The 20,863-nt window shown below is 44.4% G+C and overlaps 1 protein-coding gene across 15 annotated transcripts in view; it reads left to right on the plus strand.

Annotated features, from left to right (window-relative positions):
* Window positions 1–20,863, plus strand: part of CACNA1A (calcium voltage-gated channel subunit alpha1 A) — a 275,590-nt gene that overhangs the window by 10,083 nt on the left and 244,644 nt on the right. For all 15 annotated transcript variants that reach the window (XR_008328860.1, XM_053376385.1, XM_053376381.1 and 12 more), the window contains exon 2: window positions 7,643–7,950. Coding sequence is in view for 14 of the 15 variants with exons in the window: in XM_053376385.1 (XP_053232360.1) it covers window positions 7,706–7,950 (245 nt within the window). In the remaining variant the exon portion in view is untranslated. The remainder of the gene's footprint in view (window positions 1–7,642; window positions 7,951–20,863) is intronic.

Below are 20,863 nucleotides of genomic sequence, written 5' to 3' on the forward strand. Positions count from 1 at the left end.
TCATTCCATTTCTAGTCTTCCCTTGTTACCATTTTCAGTCTCTTTGTCTCCCTCCACCAGCATTTAGGCTACATGCTCTTCTGATGAGCAATCTGTCATTTTTTGTTTATATTAGGAGGCAAAATGCATGCTAGTGTTTATCACACATTTTTAAAATTGTGCTGAGCACTGGCTATGTTTTGTTTTTATATCAGGAAAATGTTGTGCAGGAAGTGGGGGGGGGGAATGCTTTCCTGCCTTGACTCTTTTTCTGCCAATAAACCCCCCCCCCCAATTTCTATTTGCCCTGAATAAGCTATTTGGGTGGCGCTGTGGGTAAAATCTCAGAGCCTAGGACTTGCCAATCGCATGGTCGGCGGTTCGAATCCCCGCGGCGGAGTGAGCTCCCGTCGTTCGGTCCCAGCTCCTGCCCACCTAGCAGTTTGAAAGCACCCTTAAGTGCAAGTAGATAAATAGGTACCGCTTTATAGCGGGAAGGTAAACAGCGTTTCCATGTGCTGCTCTGGTGCCGGTCACCGGAGCAGCTTCGTCACGCTGGCCACGTGACCCGGAAGTGTCTGCGGACAGCGCTGGCTCCCGGCCTCTAGAGTGAGATGAGCGCACAACCCTAGAGTCTGTCAAGACTGGCCCGTACGGGCAGGGGTACCTTTGCAGTGAACAGCACTTTCTGGGGAATTAGCTTGGGAGGACAGTTTGCAAAAGACAGTGGCCCTGATCTGGAATGAGACCCCACTTTTTGTGGAGTTGGGCTGTTTGGACTTTAGTCTGTGAAGTACATTGTGCACAACAAATTAAGGTATAAAATGCTGGGAACGAGCTTTTGAATGAGGAGATGATGAAAAGGGAAGAACTGGTGATGTGTATTGATTTACTTGCCTCTTTCTTCTTTAGAATATCTAAGTAAGTGTTCTCTAAAGGCTTTTATCTAACATTTAAACCTTAATTGACCGCAATAAAGGTATTGTCTCACTTGTTCAGTGCAAAAAATAAATAAAAATAAATCGCTGGTTTTCTTCCCCCATCTGTTTTTCTGATAATGCTGCTTCTAACTACTTCAGTTCCCCTATCAAATCCCTTTCCTGTGAGTTAACTTTTCTGTGCCTCTTGGTGAGGTAAATAGTGCTTTGCTCCTCCTCTCTTTTAGAGCTGTTTACGGACCATTACACACATGGCATAGAAGCTGTTGAGGGTTTGTTTTGAGTATGTGCCAGGTACTTACACCTTACGCTGCAGCTGGAACTCCAGATAACACTGTTTGCTTAGGCCTTATTAATGCTCGTTCTATTGCTGTGACCTCAGATCTGTTTCCTGGGCCAAGGCAGCTGTTCCACTGCTGTTGTTGTACATGTCTTCCTTATCCCCTCCTAAACACAGGCATGATTTGCAAAGGGAAAAGAGAAGATTTAGCCAGATGATGGGCAACTCTGGGGGAGTAAGGAATGGGATTCAAGACCTGAAAGGCATTCACCTGGTACTCAGGAGTGTTTTTATTTTAAATAAAAAGACAAGCTATTAATTTAATTATTTTTCTTTTTTAAAAATTAATTTATGATTAACCTTCTAATTTAATGATAAATCACATCTGTCAGGAAAAGAGGGAGGGAAATGCCATTTCAAAAGGTTGTACAAACACAGTAGCGCATGTTATAGCATTGTAAAATATATTTGTGGGTTTGGGATTATTTTAAGGGCTGCTGTTGTTACTTTATTGCAAAAGGCATCCAGTGGTTGATAGACTTGCTGCCAACACAAAATTAGCTGATTTTGACACACAAGGTAAATCGCATGCATTTTCAAATGTTTTTCTTTCAAAGTTGGAATTTTAATTTCCCTCCAGTTTTTGGCATAATGAGTTTTGGCAACAGTAATGGTGTTTAGTAAAAGTACCAGAGGATCTAACTGAATTGAACTTGGGTATAGTTTTTATGGGTTATCACGACCCAGATGACCACAGGTCACAGATTTTTGTCCTCAATATGGTCGTCTCTGAACTTGCAAAAGGCTGTAAGATTTTCTTTGGAAAGCAACTGTTTCCATGTGCCATGGAATTTCATAAATAAAAGAATATATTTTGAGACTAGACTTCAGACAATACAAATCCACTTCTATAACAGAGGAATTGGCTGGCTTGTGTCTGTATTTGGTATACCTTCTCATTGTAAAGCGAACACTGCCCTGTATCCAGCCACAAAAGGTTAGGAATGGTCTGGTTCATGAATGCTGAAAGGGGTGGATGGCAACAGAGATAAAACAGCATCTCTCCCCATCCCTCCCTGTCAAAGATTTGTGCTTTTATCCATGGTAGGTGGGGGTGTCACAGGAAGATGAGATGCATTCTTGGGGCCCATTCATATTGGCTTAATGTGGATTGTGAACCCTAGTGCTTCCTTTCCTAGGGCAAACCCCAAAATGGCACCAGGGGTCGAGGGGAGCTCTACAACATGAACAACTGGAGGGAGGCGGGGAGAAAGATCAAAATCTGGATCTGCTGCCCTGGTGAATACATTGTCCCATTGCTGCCTGGCCATGGTTAGGGTTGCTCTGTTACTAGAAAGCAAGTCCCATTCAACTTGTAGGACTTGCTTGTGTGTAACACATTAAAGTGTTCATAAGTGACACAGAAAACTCGTATGTCCCCCAGTTGTACTTAAAAGAAACCCATGGTTGTGTATCTAATGTATAAACAACAATTTTAAAAATCTGAATGACAAGTCTCTAACTATATGGCTGTTTAATTTATGTGAGCTGGCAGGTGCATGTTTTCTGCTTGGGTCTTACATAGGCATATTAGTGCAATTACAGAACATCAAACCATCCAGGATCTCTTCTTTGACATATAACCAAGGCTAGCCCTGTTATGAAGTATAGTGGGACTGTTGTGTCCGGTGGAAAATTTGAGGCTTAGGAAAGTCACAACTGTCACAGGTTTGACTTTATGCAAGGGCACAATCTGGTGAAGGATAAATCTCTTCCACTGAAATCCATGGTGCCTCATTTGTGGGGTGTAAGTGGTGTAAATGATCTTTTCTGAACATGCCTAACGTGGATTGCTGTAATGTCGTTAGTGAAGCATACAGCATTGCTATAGCTGTTTTGGTGTCTCCTGTGAAAGTGTCCTTCGTGGTGAAATCAAAAAGGGAGTTTCAAGGATGGAGAGTGAGGCGAAGGTGACTAAGAGAGAAAGAGACATCAGAGTGAGTAAAATGGGAGAGCTAGAACCTTAGATTGAAAGGGAAAGGGATTATAAGGAAGGATTCTTGATAATAGTTGTGATACAGTAAGCGCATAAAGCAGACGGGACAGTTGTAAACGACAAACACAAAAAAGAACTTCATAATAATGCATGGTAGCATCCTGCGCTGAACCCTGTGATTGATACAAGTTTCTTACATTCTCACAGATAGTTGTTACTGCTGCCACCACTAGAATTATTATTTGAGTGTAAATATGTATATGTATATTTACTGAAGAAGAAAAGCAGCATTTTGAAATACACCCAGGAAAAATATTTAAATTATACTGTTATCAACCAAAAGTATATCGCTTCCTTTGGATTAATTTAGGGTACAAAATCCTAACTGGATTTTCGGTCATCAGTTCCAAGACTATTTCCACCTGTGCTTCTTGCTCTCTGACTGTTTATCCCCACCCCCACCCCCCAACCACCAGTATCTCAGCAACATTATGTCTCTCAGCCCCAACAATGGGCACTTTCAACCATTCAGATAAAAAAAAAAATCAAAGCCAACATTGTGTTTTCCTCTCTTTGAAGATAAAGGACTAGTGGGGACAAATGCTCATCTCCGAGCTTCCTTTTAATTAACATGAAGATAAAATATCAGCTTCCCTTGCGCAGGTGGTGACATGCACCAATGAACGCCCCCCCCTCCCCGGACATTCTGCCTGGTTTCTTAGGACCACGTACAGTGGATTGGGAAAGCAGAGGGAGGGGGGAAACGCAAGCCAGAGTTGGGGTAGTTGAGATGGAAATGGAAGAGCAAGCCTTGATAATATGGCTGTCGGCCTGGAGCAGCCATTCTGTCAACAGGAGAGATGGGAAGGGAAGCAGAGCACACTCCTCCCTTAGCTCTGCTGTGGAAGGCCAGCTCCATCAGGCCTTCTCTCCCACAAGTGTCACCTGTGGGCAGTCCTTCCGCCAGACTGCCTCAGTGGGAGAGCTAGGAAGCAGGGCCGGAAGCCCAGCTCCTTCGATCAGGCACCTCCTATTCTTGAATTGTGCCAGCTGGCCATTAGAAGAACAATTGTTTGAGAATTGGTGTCTGAGTTTGATTTCTTCCCCACCCTTCCCTCCCTTATGGGTTGTGTTTTCTTAAATGGTAAGCCTCGTGTAGGCAGGGCCTGTCTTGTTTTAATTAATTGCACGTAAGCCACTCAGGGAAGCCATTTTGGCTGAAGAGTGGGGTATTAATGCTCTGTATAAATAAAATGAAATTAAATATTTTGGAGAGGGTTTGTTGGCTGACTGGATTTAAAGGAGAGGGAGAAATCAAGGGGATGCTTTAATGACGTTATTGATAAGAGGTGGGTGAGACAGAAGATTTATATTTTAGGCATAGGTGAATTTATGCATAGATTCTGATACGTCTCTGGACTTCCCCACCAGCAATAGAGGTGTAGACATAGAGGACTAAGAAGAAAGCTTTATAGATCTGAGAGAGAGGATGGTAGAAGCCTTTGAAACCTCTGCTAAACACTATGGATTGGGGAGATGTGCTATATTCAGATCACCCCCCTCTCAGCTATATGAGAGAGGTGCTGAGTAAACTATTCTGAAGGCAGGAAACTATTCTGAAGACAGTCACGGTTGGATGGGTGGAGACGTGGCAAGAGAGAGAAAATTACTGCTGAGTATCCACAATTTTTGGGGAACAGGGATGTGAAATCTGGGTGCCACTTGGCAAAGAGGACAGTACTCCCACAACCATAATTGTTGTGCTGTGGCTACTGAAATTCTCTCTTCTACACGGAGATTTGGGGCGAGGTGTCATCAGTACAGTAGTGATGCCCAGCTCTTATTTCTCTGTAACACCTGAATATGCTGGTGGGCAGGATGAGGGCCAGCAAAACTGACTCATGAATCCAGGCAAGATGGAGGTGCTGTGGGTGATCGGTCCCCAGGTCGAGATAAGCATTCAATTGCCTGTTTTGGTTGGGATTGTACTGTCAAGGATTCTTTAGCTGTAATTCCTGCATTTCAGAGGGTTGGGCTAGATGATCCTTTAGGACCCTTCCAACTCTGCAGTTCTATGTGGCTGTTCCTCTATCCATCTCTGTCACTAGAAGCCCAGGTGATCTCATTGGAGTGTTTTTTGCCAGCTTCAGCTGGTAAGAGACTATCACTATTCCTGGACCATGGTAGCCTGGCCACTGTTGTCCATGTGATGGTAACCTCTAGACCATGGGTAGGCAAACTAAGGCCCGGGGGCTGGATCTGGCCCAAACGCCTTCTAAATCCTGCCCGCAATCGGTCCAGGAATCAGCGTGTTTTTACATGAGTAGAATGTGTGCTTTTATTTAAAATGCATCTCTGGGTTATTAGTGGGGCATAGGAATTCATTCATTTCCCCCCTTCAAAATATGGTCCGGCCCCCAACAAGGTCTGAGGGACAGTGGACTGGCCCCCTGCTGAAAAAGTTTGCTGACCCCTGCTCTAGACTCAATGATTGCAACGCACCCTCCTATGTGGGGCTGCCCTTGAGACTGACCCAGAAACTGCAGCAAGTGCAAAGTGTGACAGCTTGACTGCTTACTGAGGCAGACGGCCACCATTATACTATGCTGCTGCTGCAAAATAAAAATCACTGGTTGCAGGTTAGCTACTGGGCTGTCTGCTGCACAACAGCACTTCCTCTCCTTGTGTACTGCCCCCATTTTGTTCCCCTTCCCCTAACTCTCCAGAGTATATTTGGGGTGGGGGAGAGCAGAGGGAGAGGAAGTCCCGTTGCACAGGAGGAAACCCTTGCACTAATGGGGAGCTTCGTTGGATGCAGCCCTCAGTGCCCTTCTTGGAGGGAATAGCTTGCTGGAACGCTGAGCAGGTCCCACTTGTCTTCAAATGACATTTCAGATCACTGGCTTGTGTTGTCGTGGGACTCAGGGACACTAATGAGGAAAAGAGAACAATGTAAAGTATCAGGAGAGACTGAAATGAATTTTGAGGGCAGAGTTGTAAGTGGAACAGCTTGTCAAATTTTCCATCTGACGGTGGGATAGTCAAAGGTACTAAGCTAAGGCACTGCAGGTAGTGCCTTCAACAAAAGAAGAGTGGCAGATGAAGATGATGGACTTTGCAGAACTGGCGAAGCTGACAGGAAAAATCTGAAACCAGCGTGATCAAGTATTCCAAAAGGACTGGAGTAAATTTATACGATACAGTGGATGCTCGGGTTGCGAACGTGATCCGTGTGGGATGCACGTTCGCAACCTGCAGTGGCGCGTCTGCGATTTAGCGCTTCTGCCCATGCGCAGCCGCCAAAACCTGGAAGTAACCTGTTGCGGTACTTCCAGGTTTCGGCAGTCTGTAACCTAAAAAAACACAACCTGAAGCATCTGTAACCCGAGGTATGACTGTATTTGAAAGATTACTGTAAGCAATTAACATCACTAGCAGGGTTATCTGAAGACTTGTAATGATAAATTTTCTATCTTTCTATATTTATTTAAATTTTGAGCCATTTTGTAATGAGTGTAATTAGAACTGGAAAACGTACAAAATGCAATGATATAAAGGTTAATTTTGAAAGCCATGAGGTTGTGGGGAAGGAAGTCGATAGGCTCTAAAGAGGCAAAGTGGTAAAGTGGATAATGACGATGGAGAATGGTAGGATTTGGAGCTAGCAGGGATGACCAAGTAATTTATTGCTAAGCTGGCTTTCCTCTTGAAAAAGTTGATTCCCTTTGCTGTGTTTTATTATTTCTCGGTGGTTAGAGTGCCCTCTTGTGGCCAATACTTATCTAGACAGCTATGGCAGGTGCTGCAATGCCTGGATGAGATGGCAGTTATGTGGTTTGGGGCTGGGTGGTTGGTTTTTTTTTTTTTTTCATAGCAAGCTAAGAGACAGTCTAGGGCCTGATGTTGGGTTTGTACTGGCAATAGAAATTCCCTCGGGGCCTAATTATCTTTTGTTTATTTTTAGTTGCTGTACAAAATCTCCCAAGGGCTACAAACAAACCAAAAAAAGAACCAAAAACCCAATTGGCATCCAGCTCTGAAGACAAAACCCAGAATCCTCTCGGCCTTCTCATTCTGACCTCCCCACTCTTTCCAACTTCCCTCCTGTCAGCTGTACAAGGCTAACACGGACAAGCACCTGGAATTGGGAGAATTCCTTAACTTTATTCCACATATAAATCAAACTCTGCCCTCTGAGAAGAAACAGCTTTGTTCATTCACAACTCCCTAATTTATTACCTTAGATTACTTACAGGCTCGTGTAGGTAGAAGTGGATGGATAGCTTCTCCTATCAAATTAAGGGAGTGTTCTGAAGCAGCCAGGGACTTGGGTGGAATTGCTTTGAGTGAGGCAGTTTGAAAAAAGAGAGCCTATATTTCTATGCAGCCACTATATCTAGCCAATCTGTTTCACTTTTTCTTTTCTCCCCTTGTGTTCTGTGTCCACAGCTACCCCTTGGGCGGGCAGCCAGCCAGGCAGAAACCTCTGGAGTCTCCACCCAAGTCCCATGGATGGCGAGGCGTGCTGTGGTCCGAGCATCCCTTCTGTCCCCTCCCAGCTACTATGAAGCCGTGCACGATGGGCGTGGGCCTACCAGCCCCGAGTACCCTTTCCTTGGCAGCTGGTACCACTACATGGGCCAGGAGCCCCTCTCGTACAAGCGGCGTGGAGGCGTGGTGGATCACCGTGACATCATCATGGCTCATCAGGCCCACAAGATCCACAACACACCCCAGGCACAGCGGAAGGAGTGGGAGTGAGTATGCTCAGATTCTGTTGTTGAGCTGTAGCTGTTCCTGAGTTTCTCTCAAGTAGGCCTGAAGCCATGCCACTTACTGCCTGCCTCCTCCATCCCCTCGCTGGAGAGCTCCCCAGGTCTGTCCTTTCCATACTCCACTGCTAGGCACACACTCCCAGCCCCTGCCAGGCCTCTTAACTTTCCCTCCTCTTCATGATCTTCCACCTATTTGTGACTCCTTCATTGTTCTGCTGATTCCTGTCATTCTGTACCAACAGCCCTTGTCCAGACAGCAAGAAGACCTGTTCTTCTTTCTCTCCTTTGTTGCTGATGTTCTGATGCTTCCCAAGATTTCTGCTGAATGAATCAGGCTCTGGTACCGTATTGGGGACTAAACCCTATAACTCTGCTATGTTTGTTCCTTTTGAAATAGGATCTTGACATTCTGCACTTCTGGTGGCTTGTGCTGTTGGTTTTAAGAGTGGTGCCAGCAGGGCTATGAAACACTTGCATATGAGCTCTGAAGTAAGCCCCATTCCCATTTACCGGTAGTTCAGTGGGGCTCCCCAAGAATGCCACGTACAAGATTGCAGCCTAAGTTATACATAGTATTGCAAGACACACCATTTCTGCATAGTTCAAGGACACATTAAAACATGCATGTAATAGATAAGACAATGAAGCTACACAGCCAGACATCAGGGCTTTCAAAGAGTTCTGGTGATTAATAAGCAAAAAGAGGCTCCTGTACGTTTCTGATGAAGTGGGCTCTGCAATAGTATTTGCCACAATTAACCTGTTGGTTTTGGGGAGGGGGGCCCAGGGGTATGCATACCCCTAAACATTTTGTGAATCTAGGTTTGGCCTCATTGAGGGGCAGTATTTCAATATGAGTAGGAAAATGAGAGTACCCCTAAACTTTTTTTAAAGAAAAAAAGCAGGGCATTTAAGTTTACATTACAAACTGATTGCAAACATCACCTATTGGTTTTTGAATCACATGGAAAGACACTAATATTCAGTTTACGTACAGACTAGTTAATTTCCCCCGGGAACTATTAGGGTTGCATTAAAGGAATTTCCCTGTGCCTATGGCTGCTCTCTTCACTGGCCAGTAGTCTAGATGGACCAGAGATCCCTCTTTAGTCCAGGCAGGATTCTTAAATATCATTTATTAGGATGGCAGGAATAATGCTACTACAACCTACTTTAGGTCAGTGAAAGCCAGTTCTGGGTCCTGAATCTGATCCGCCAGTTGAAGACAAGTGGTCTGGCCATCTTGAGATAATCTGGGGGAGGCAGATATTTTTCCTGTTGCAGGCCATGTAACACATGTGACCAGAAAAAATGGCCAAAGCAAGGGGGAGCATGGCTATACCTGCACTCCTTCGAACATATTTGCACAGCACTCACATGTGTTCATACAATGCACCTGTCCACTGCAGGTTTCAGTTCATCCTAGTCTTCTATTGTCCATGTGGCTGATTGAAGAGTCTGGGGACCAGAGTAGGCATGACAGAATTCCCACTGTCAAGGCAAGGCAGGTGTCTTACTTGGAAGGCACACTTTCCCTCTACAGAACATCACCCATATTTCTGATTTTTGTACATCTGTACAATTCTAGCAGCCCAAGCAGCTTCCGTGGCTTTAGAGATTAATTGACCTTCAGGGTAATTATAAGGATGCTATAGGTAAAAGGTAAAGGACCCCTGGAGGATTAAGTCCAATCAAAGGTGACTATGGGGTATGGCGCTCATCTCGCTTCAGGCTGAGTGAGCCAGTGTTTGTCCACAGACAGCTTTCCGGGTCATGTGGCCAATATGACTAAACTGCTTCTGGCGCAACGGAACACCATGACAGAAACCAGAGAGCACGAAAACGCTGTTTACCTTTCCACTGCAGCGGTACCTATTTATCTACTTCCACTGGTGTGCTCTTGAACTGCTGGGTTGGCAGAAGCTGGGACACAGCAACAGTAGCTCACCCCGCCGCACAAATTTGAACTATTGACCTTCCGATCGGCAAGCCCAGGAGGTTCAGTGGTTTAGAGCACAGCGCCACCCACGTCCCTATAAAGGATGCTATAGATAACTACATGAAACAGTGGGCTTGATAGGCTTGTTGGTTAAAATCTGGGTGTTAGGGAGGTGACATCATTGCTGCAAAGTCAAAGGAGGTAGGCCAGTGGGGTCACATTACTTTGCTGTTTAGAAAAGCATTGCTGTGAAGATTTATCCCTACTGCCCAAGCCCTGTTTGGTTACCAGTGGCCTTTCACTCCGAGTTCCTTTTGGCTAGGGAGACATGGTGCCAAGCTATGTGTGAGGTTAGCCATGTGTTTATACAATCATGCTTAACCTAGATGCTTTGAAGAAAAAGTTGCAGTGGGCCCCCCAATCTGGAATGTGACTCTGAGGATTTATGCCTCCTCCCCTTGCTGAAAATCGCACCCTCCTGGCTGCTTTTTTCCTCCCCAAGTGCTGTTTACTGCAAACAGTACCAGTCAGGTGGTGAAGAATTTCCAGCATCAAAAAGGCAAAGACCACCCAGTTGAGATCAAGACTGTGTTCCAGATCAGGGTCTCATGCCTGCTCATCTCCAGTCAGCCAGGTTAAACATGCTGGCTTAAACATGAGAATAACACAGAGCACACATAGTTTGACTCTCACTAACAGGGCTACCCTTCCCCTGATAAAAAGGGAACTTAGTCCAATCTGATTGTTGCACAGAGGGCCAAATCCTGGGAAACTAAGGGGCCCACAATGCTTCTTGGGAGCCCATTGTGGAGGAATCCCCCATCTGAGCCAGAAGCCCCAAGTTAATATTGACACTGGCGCTCCCCAACACCCCCGCACTCCCTCATTTTCTTTCCAAGCCATTTCCTTTTTTGCTGCCTCCAAGAAAATCCCATCTTGTTGCCTTGGAAACGCTGATATCTCTAGCAGAGGACTATAGTTTTACTGAGGGCTCAGCCGGCTTGCCTGGGGGTGGGGAGGATCAGAATTGAGGGAAAGGGACACCCCCTTGCTGGGGAGTGAGACAAAACAACAACAACACCCTGCTGTAATGTGGGACTCAGCTGGCACTGGAGAAAGCTGCAGTGACAACCATTGTGAGGCTGCTGTGCAGTTGGTACTCCATAGCCACGTACAGGGATTTCTTGCATAATGTGTGGGTGGGGATAGACCGAGAGCATGGATGTCAACTGAGCAGAGAATGCTTCCGTCTCTCTGCCTCGGCATAGCGCTTTAGCACAGGGATTCCCTGAACACCATCCCACCCAGATCTGAAATGGATAGTGCTTTTCAGATTTGCACTTTAAAAACAGCTTGTGGGACATATGAAATGTTTGCACAACTGAAGTCAGAATGGCTTGGTGATTTGCTTGTGTAACAGTAGAGGCTTTTCTGCTCCCTGTCATGAATGCTATACCAAAAGCATTTTGCATCCTTACCACCAGCATTTCCCCCCCACTGGCAGCAAGTAAAAGAACTCCCCCCTATTTGGATTGTGCATGTTTGGCACATCTGAAAGGTAATAAATATGCTTGATGACAATTTTGGATAAGTGACACTGCAGCCAGGAAGGGGTATCTATCTCTGCACTATAGTGAGGACCTTCCCTTATGCTGTGGATTCTTACAGTAGACGGACACTATATTTGACACTCTATATATTTGGCACACTCTATATTTTGATAGGAACAGTTATGTGATGAAATGGACCCAGTTACTTTAAGCATGGTAACTATTGTAATTATCATTGGTACAGCTAATGGCCAGGCTTTATTTGCAATGCTGTCTTCTGTGAGCAGAAAACATGTTTTTTAAAAAGAAATTCTGTGTGATGGGCTCAAAGTATTGCTGTTGGAGAAGGTGCTTTTTAATTTCACTCAGCAGTTAGTTGATTGCAAACCACAGTCTTTTTGAAAACATTGATAAATTTCAACTGACTTGGAATTATTTCCTTAGGTGACAAGTCATAATTCATGAACTTATTATTAGAAACTTGAGCTGCAGTGTGTATAGTTTACACTGGGACTTAAATATCAAAGTAACAAATTGCAAAATGTCGATTGATGAATTAAGCAAAATATGAAATGGCAAGAGGGTTTGAAATGCCCCTTGGGAAGTTTCCAAGTGAACTGTGAATTTCCATTTGAATGTAAACATTCACACACACACACACACACAATGTGGTGGAGTGGGGGATTGAATCTAGCACTGCTATAGAAATGCATCCTTGGTCTTTATTCAAATAGATTGAGAGGTAGGGTTTGGGTGTGTGTGTGTGTGTGTGTGTGTGTGTGTGTGTGTGTGTGTGTTTACAGGGTCATGGGAAGGAATGGACAAATCCATTGGATCTGATCTCAAAATAGTCTAGGATCACCAGATACGGTAATTCTGGCTTGACAAAGAGTGGCTGTTACTACCTTTGCTAATGGAGGCTAGTGAGGCCCATCATAGGGTGGAGAAATTCTGGGCCATTTCTGGTTTGCGTCTGGGGTGCTGTAAGCCTCCCTAGAGATCAAGCACAATCATCTGATGAAATAAAAATGTTTCCTCCCCCGCCTGCCAAACATGCATATGTGTGCTCACACACTGCCAAGATCCAGACATAATTCTAGCATTGTTCTCTCTGGGGGCTTTTTGCCCCAAAGATGTATTGAAAGAGACATCCATAGAAACATATGCGTACTAAGGATTCTTCTCTTGCTACTTTAGTGCTGGGGCCACAATGTGGTGTCCATGAATGCCATGCTGCCCTCAGACACCAGTCTTGGTGCCTGTCAAGGCCCCCTGACCCTCCCAATTTATATTTGTTCTTTTTGGCAGGGGGAGGGAGAGCTCTTTGGTTTTGTTTTTCCATAGGTGATGTTGGGCTGGGAGGCAAGCAAAATGCAAGTATTCAAACAGCCAACCCTCTTTACCTCCTTTTCTCCAGAATGCTTCTGGTCCCCAGGTGAGGGTGCTTTGCTTGCTTATTTTTTGTTGGTTTGCTGTGCATTTTGTCTGTTTTTCTTCTTCTTTGAGAATGTTGTCTGCCTAGTTTGCTTGTTTGGGCTGCTTGTTGGAGGGGTGTTTTGCCTTTGTCTTTTTGTTAAACTGGGGTTATTTCTTATAGGCTATGTATAGGGGTTTCACTTGTCTGGAGAGTGGGGCGGGGAAGGAGCACTGCCAGTTTTGACTTGTGTGAAATGGGCTTTTGTGGTGTCCATGGTAGTTTCTTAGATTTTCAAATGTGCTCCGGGCCCAAAAAAGGCGGGGCAGCTAGAGATTCACATTGCTGGATTTAGATAGGCAACTTTGTACTGTTATTTCTTTGTACTTTGCTAAGCCATAGATTAAAGTAAACCATGGTTTAATGTGTTTGAGTGCTTTGCTGCTACTGTGCACTTGCTTGCTTTTCAGGGGATGAATCAGGCTTGTTGCATATCCAAATCCAGGCTTGTGGCTTGTTTCTCTTTGCTTTTGGCTTACCATTCGTTTGTTGTTGTTGTGGTGGTGGTTGTTTTGAGGAAACAACCGATAAGCCTGGGTTCACATGTCACAGCGAGCTAGACTCTGTCTTCTTTCCTTCCCTGTGCGGCAGTCGGGAGTGGGGGAGGAACAAAGTGCTCATGCACATTAAATCATAATTTATTGTAAAAAAAATGGTCTAATGTTGCGTGCAAACCAGGCCAACGTCCCTCTACACATCTCCCCCCTGGCCTTTATTTTCTATGCATGTGCTTTTTCTTATCAACTTCTAAGATTGTTGAGCTATGATGTTCTGAAATCCATGCCTTTTGTCCGGCTGTCCTTATTCCTCCCTTGTTGAGCAGTTTTGTGATTGCTTTTCCCTGGCTGTCTGCAGTCATTGTGTTCTCAGACAATTCCTCCTTGTTTGTCATCATCAGTTGTAAAATAGGTAATCCTCAGGTAGCTTGTCAGACCTTCTGTCGCATGCATATGTTGGCAACTTTCTAGATTTTTCTGTTGCCTGTTAAGTGTGTGTATGTCCACCCTCCACTCTGGCAGATTTAGGATTTGCAGAGTTTTGATGCAAGGGGTTGAGAGAGACAGCAGAGCAACTATAGCTGTTTGCCGCCTCTTAACCTGTCAGCTGGGAGGGGGAAGACAGTGAGGAGCATACCAGGCAGAAAGGCTGCAAATGGAGGCTTTGCCTAATTGCTGAATTCTCTTTTAAAGCCATCCAAGCTGGTGACTGTCACTGCCTCTGGAGGGAGCAAAATGCATGGTTTAATGGTGTGTTGCATAAATAAGTACTTTCTTTTGCCTGTCCTGAATCTTGAAACATTCAGCTTCATGGGATGACCATGAGTTCTAGTATTATGAGAGACGGAGAAACACTTTTCTCTATCCACTTTCTCCATGTCATGCATAATTTTATAAATTTCTGTCATGTCACCTCTTATTAGCCTTTTCCCTAAACTAAAAAGTCCCAAATTGTGTAACCTTTCTTCATAGGGGAGTCACTCCATCCCGTTGAACATTCCGGTTGCTCTTTTCTGAACTTTTCCCAACTCTAAAATACCCTTTTTGAAATGAGGTGATCAGAATTGTACATACAGTATTTCAAATGTGGGTGCGCCATAGATTTGTATCGGCATTGTGATATTGGTAGCTTTTATTTTCAATTCCAAATGATCCATAGCATGGAATTTGCCTTTTCCCACAACTGCTGCACACTGGGTTGACATTCTTTGAGTTCTCCACTACAACCCTGGCCAGACCCCATGAGCATATATGTGAAATTAGGGGGGTTTGCCCCTCCATGCATACCCTCCAACATTTCTCCAATGAAAATAGGGACATCCTAAGGAAAAGTGGGACATTCCGGGATCAAATCAGAAACCAGGACGCCTTCTTTAAATAAGGGACATCCCTGGAAAATAAGGACACTTGGAGGGTCTGTACGTGCATCAATATAAACATTTGTTTATGTTGAACTGCCTTTGCTAGTTTACAGCCCATTCACCCAGTTTGGAGAAGTCCTTCCCCATCCCTTTTCATATTAACCACCCTTTAGTATCAGCAACAAACTTGGCCACCTCACTGCTCACCCCTAACTCTAAATCGTTTATGAATTAGTTAAAAAGCACAGGTCCCAATGCCAATCCTTGAAGGACTCCACTTGCTGTCCATCAAGAGAACTGCCCATTTATTCCTACTCTCCACTTTCTGTTACTTAACCAGTTGCTGATCCATAGGTCCCCAAAGTTGGGGGGGCCTTGCTTCCTGTTATAGCTGCTGACGCTGTCACTGTTTTTACACTATAGACCTTCAAAAACACTTCTCTGCATATTAACACTGCAATAAAATGCTTTCCTATGTCCAGCACATGGGGTAATGTCAAAGTATTGTTGTGACAATTGTTTTTTGCCAGCTTCTCCTATGACCGATGCCACCCAGGTTTTGTTTACTCCCTTTAAAAGCTACCTCCTAGTCATGTACTTTGCTCCAACCATTATGCTAAAATGTTTCCCCTGCAGTTTAATGCCTTTAATAGCACAGGACATGAAGGCTGTGATATGAAGCAAGTTACAATGAGAATATCCTGGTTGTGTGAATGTGCGTAGACCTTGCGTTTGAGATAATCATTTCCCCCCCACAAATAAACTTCTTGCTCCTTGACAATTTCCTGCAAACCCACTGGGTGGCACTCATGTTCTCCCACAAACTGATTCAGTAATCTGTGCAGAGGTATTTCTTGAGCTGATACAGGGAGGCCATTAAGCAATCCATACAGTTTTCTGGTCATTCCAGAGACTAGAATAACAGATTGCTCATGGTCCGTTGGTGGGGTCACAGACTCCTGGGATCCTCTCTCTGGCTGTTGATAACTGTGCATCTCAACTAGCAAGCTTTGGTCATACACAATTTAATGATATATACCGTACTCTAAATCGATAGTGATATATTTTACATACTAGCTTACTTGTGTTGGTGAAAGAGCATCTAATTTGCTCTTTTGGATAAACATGACATTGAAGCCCACTGATTTCAATGGGTGTATTCTTGTGTATGACTTTGTCAAATCCAACCCATTGTATCAATTTGTATTTAAACCATACATCCCCCGACTCACCCTGAATTCAAACTCATTCCGTGTTTATTGGAATTTCAAGTACCTCTGCATCCATCACACTACATATTCGGGTGACAGGATTAAAAAACAAAACACTTATCTCATGTGAAATCTTTCCAATACCTTCATGGTACTGCCTCTTTAAAAAAACACAAAAAATAAAACAAGGAGGCAGTAAATACAAAGCAAACCACTAGCTTGTGGTTTGCGTGAGAAGTTGAGTTGATATTGTGGATTTTGCAACAGCTAGCCAATGGTAAGAAATTCAACTTGATATAGACGTTGCAGTGCCAGTTTCCTATCTTTACTGATTTTCTTACATTTGTTTCCTGTCTTCCTTTTGCTATGGAACCCAAGGGTGGGATTCAACTAATGAGTGGAAGCCCTGTGCAAGGGCTGACGCTTGTGCAATGGGACTTCCCCCCTCCTTCCCCCCCACCCAAAAGCATGCAGTGGGAAGAGGGAGGGGATCATTCTGTCTGGCAAGTCAAAATGCTTGGCTCTGATGGAGCAATTACCTTAGCACAGCACTGAATTCCTTCCCAAGGTGGCAGTTACCCATCCAGGTTCAGACCTGCTTTGCTTCAGTAATGTGGTGGCCTTATTTGTTACTTTCCTTTTTCCATCCAATGCTATATGTTATAACTAAATCTATTCTCATTAGTAGCCTTTGAAATTTGATTAAGCTGGAAAAGTAGGAGCCTAGGTAACTGATAATAACAACCAACTCTCAGTAGGTGGGAAATATGGACCTATTGGCTATGAGCATGACTGGGGATTGCCAGCCCTTAAAACCCAGACATTCTAGTACCTAGGAGAGATTTGGGTGGCACTCTGTATTTTTATGGGTGAAAGGAGAAGGCATAGTTTGGTGACTTCTTTTGGTAGATCTCACTGGTCTCCATGGGATGGAATCAAGCACATAAGGCTGGAGTTGCTAATGCAGTGCCCCTAGGCACCATTGGCACCCACCAGTTATCACCTGCCCTCCCACCCCCACCAACCTCAGTTGGAAGTTACTATCTTCCCAGTGCTGCTCCTCTGGCCACTTGTAGCTCATTGGGAGGCCTTTGCTGCATATGGCCACTTCTGCTATGAATGAATGGCAGCAGGCCTTTGGATTGGTTGAAGAGGAGAGAGAAGGACTGGTAGTGACTGAGTTATGTCACTGTGTGCATGGACTGGAGGAAAGTTAGGACAGATGAAGTGATGGGGAGGCCAGGCAATGAGATGGGTGGATGGGGCCTTAAGGGGCTCAAAAAGAAAGCATGTGGGAGAGAGGGGAACCAGAGCTATGAGAGGGGCAGAAAGTGGGTCCTCTCTGTAACTGGCATGAGGGCTAATGTTGAAGACTGAGCAGGCTGAGGCAGCTTGACTTTTCATTTCAGCAACTGACATCTCCCAGTTAGGGTAGCCTGTACCAGTTCACTGATTTATGCTGAAGTGTTCCAGCATCCCCCTAGAGAACACCCAAAAACAAACCCAAAAGCCCGTTTTATTATGATACATGTCTTCTGCACCCATTTCAGCTGCCTGTCTGCCGAATTCCCGGTGGCTGACAGGAAGCTTGCTCCATCCCTTTCAGCAGCATAGACATCATACTACTGCAAGTCTGGCAGCCGTCAATCTGAGGCACAGGGCACTCCAAAAGAGGTCAGGTGACCCTGGAGTGGCCTGTAAGTGGTACAGAGAAATCTGTTTATGGAGGGATTTTGCCCAGGGACAAAGCTTCACAGAGATGCTTGTCATGCTAACCAGATAAGGTCTATTAATCAGGAAAGTATTTATGGGGAAGCCAGGCAGATGTTTGTGGGTCCCCAGTCCAAATCCAATTCTTCACCTACTATATAGCACCTGAATTCTTTTGCTTTAAAAAAGAATATTTTCCAAGCATGCTCGTTATTTTTCAGGGGGCATTCCAGTTCATACTGGAACTTTAGGTTTGCACAATTAAAGTAGATTAAAGCTCTCTGTTACCCTAGCACAACAAATCAACTTAAAAAATAATGAACTTTTTGTGGTTTGGAAAGTGATGGGGAATTGCATTAAAAAGTGTGGGATGAAACAATGATTAACGGGAAGACGTATAAACAAACAAATCAGGGTGGATGCAGGATGAAAGCACATTGTTGCATAATCCACAAACAAATCAGAATGAATGGTCAGTAAGGAACAGATACATTCTAACCTCTGATTAAACTTTGTGCAACCAAATCAGGACAAATGCTCAATAAAGGTTGTCTGGAGAAGCCCCAACAGATTCTGTAGCTAAACCCATAAATGACAGGTAGGTATGAATTCCTTGGATTAAAACTAGATTGAGTCTTTTTTGCTTCATGAACATGCTTCAGTAGAGCATATTTCTGGTCTTATTGTTTGTGGAATTTCAGTTGTAAATGCATTATCTAGTTATCTAGTGTGTAGACATTTACACATTGGCAAATAAAGAAGTTAAGATTCATCTTCTGTTGTGTGGGCAGGGTAGTCCCTCCCTCTCCCTGGCTGATCCCCTGGCAATGCCTCCCCAGGCGGGATTGGACGATTGGCTGAAGTAGGCAGAGACCTCCAGGTATCCAGTCTGGTGGGTGTGACGTACTACTGGGAGCTGCACTGGGATCTGGACGGCTGCGCGCAACCATGCAAAAGGTGCCTCCCATTTGATGTGGGGAGCTGTCGTTCTGCTGTTTCTGCTGTTGGAGCCTAGCTGTGAAAAAGACCAGAAACATGCTCTACTGAAGCATGGGCAACAGGCTGTGGGGAATTAAGCAGGAGAAGAGTGGAGGGTTTAACCAAGGTAGCCAATGTAGGCCAGCATCTAGAGAGCAGCACAACTCCTGTCATCCCTGATCACTGGCAGTTCTGTCTGTGGCTGGTGGAAATTGTAATCCAACAGTGTCTACAGGGCACTTCTGGAGCACCTCTCATGTCCCCTTTGCCTTAAAATTTTGGGGTTGTGTGTGTGCGCACCCGTGCGCACCCGCACAGGGAAACAACTATAGATGGCACCTTATATAAAAGCAAATTTCAAATGTACTGCATGTTCAGTTGTGCAGGTTTAGTTGTGCAGAGGTTATTCAGAGGTTTAGATGAGGGAAAAGAAGATGGCATATACCAGACAATAGTCACAGTTCCATGTGAACATCTGGCTACCCTAGAACAAAGTAATAAATACAGATATAAGGATTATATAAGGATATAATGGGCCAATAACTACATGAGAAGTGCTTATTCTAGGTTGGATTAGCCCATGTGATTCCCTCCAAATGTTGTTGAACTACAACTCCAGTCATCTCTGGCAAGCAAAGCCAGCAGACAGGGATGCTACAATACCTGGAGGGCACCACATTGTCCTGCTCTAGACAGTGTGAACTAACACTGCGTGAAATAGAAACATGTATTTAGACAGCATGTGTTCATTCCCAGCTCTATCCCACTGGTTAGATTCCCTTCCCATTGGTATTCCGTGCTCTTTCAATTTATCTAAGGCTGGTACTCCTGTGCTCCCTTGAAATCTTGTATTGAGCTCTTTAATGAGAAGGCAAGGATGAGCATGCTTCCCTGAAGTCAAGCTTATCTTCCATTACTGATAATTCCCCCCCATCGTGCAGCCATAGGAGAATATGAGTGGCATCTTTGTATGAGCCAAGTATACCTTAGTCAAGTATGTACCAGCAGCCCCTGGAATGTTCTGTGGTAGACATGTCAAGGTTTCTCAGAAGACTGGTCACTGTGGAAAAGGTTCCCTGAAGGTGGAAAGCTTGAAAACCGCTGCTCTAAAGGATCTGTTTAAGCTGCGGTTATTTGGGCCATGGGTTTTGCTTGTCATTTACTATGCACCTCCCAGCATTACAAGGCTCCTGGGCACATCCGTCCTACAGACTATAACACAGAGTTGGAATGACAGTAGCAGAATAACTGAAAATGCAAACTCGGTACAATCCAAGAGTCAAAAGGTGAATCAGTTGTCTTAAGTTCTTAGGAAAACGTTGGGAGGGCTGAAAAACTTAAGAAAAGCCTGCTGGATCAGGCCAAAGGCCCAACTAGTCCAGCCTCTTGTTTTTACAGTGGCCAACCAGATGCTGATGGGAAGCCCACAAGCAGGACTGGAGTGCAACATCACTTGTGCCCCTGATCCATTGGCCCATCCTGCCTCTGAAGAGGAAGAAGTGCAACAACCAGCATGGCTAGCAGTCATTGGTAGCCTTGTTCTCCATGAATTTGTCACCCTCCCCCCTTTTTAGAGCTATCCAAGCTGGTGGCTGTTACATTTTATGGAAGTGAATCCCATAGTTAACTATGTGCAGTGTGAAGAACTTCCTTTTACTTGAATCTTCCAACATTCACCTTCAAGGTGATCCCATGTTCTGATATTATATGACAAATGGAAAATAACTTCTTTCTATCCATGTCCCCCACAACCATACGTCATTTAATGCATTATGGTATTATGATATTCCCAATTTTATTTCCAATCCATTTCCTAGTTATCCCTAACATGGAATTCATCCTTTTTTTTCTTTTTCTTTTTTGGAGCTGTCACACACTCGATTGATGTTTTCATTGAGTTATCCACCACAACCCCAAGGTCTCTTTCTGGTCACTCAAATCTCTTTGGCATATATGTAAAGTTAGGATTTAAAATAAAAATAAAAAAATTGGCCCTCTGTGCATTAATTTATACTTGCTTATATTGAATCACCTTTACTATTCTAATGCCAACTACTGGAGGAAGGAATGGAGGCAGCAGAGAATGACTTCTTGGTGCCTCCATCTCTACTTGATAGGCGTGATAAGAAGTGCTCAGTCAGTTTTGGATTGAGTTTTATACCACTTACACTGGTC

This window comes from Podarcis raffonei, chromosome 2, assembly GCF_027172205.1.
Source record: "Podarcis raffonei isolate rPodRaf1 chromosome 2, rPodRaf1.pri, whole genome shotgun sequence".
In the NCBI taxonomy this organism is placed as follows: domain Eukaryota; kingdom Metazoa; phylum Chordata; class Lepidosauria; order Squamata; family Lacertidae; genus Podarcis; species Podarcis raffonei.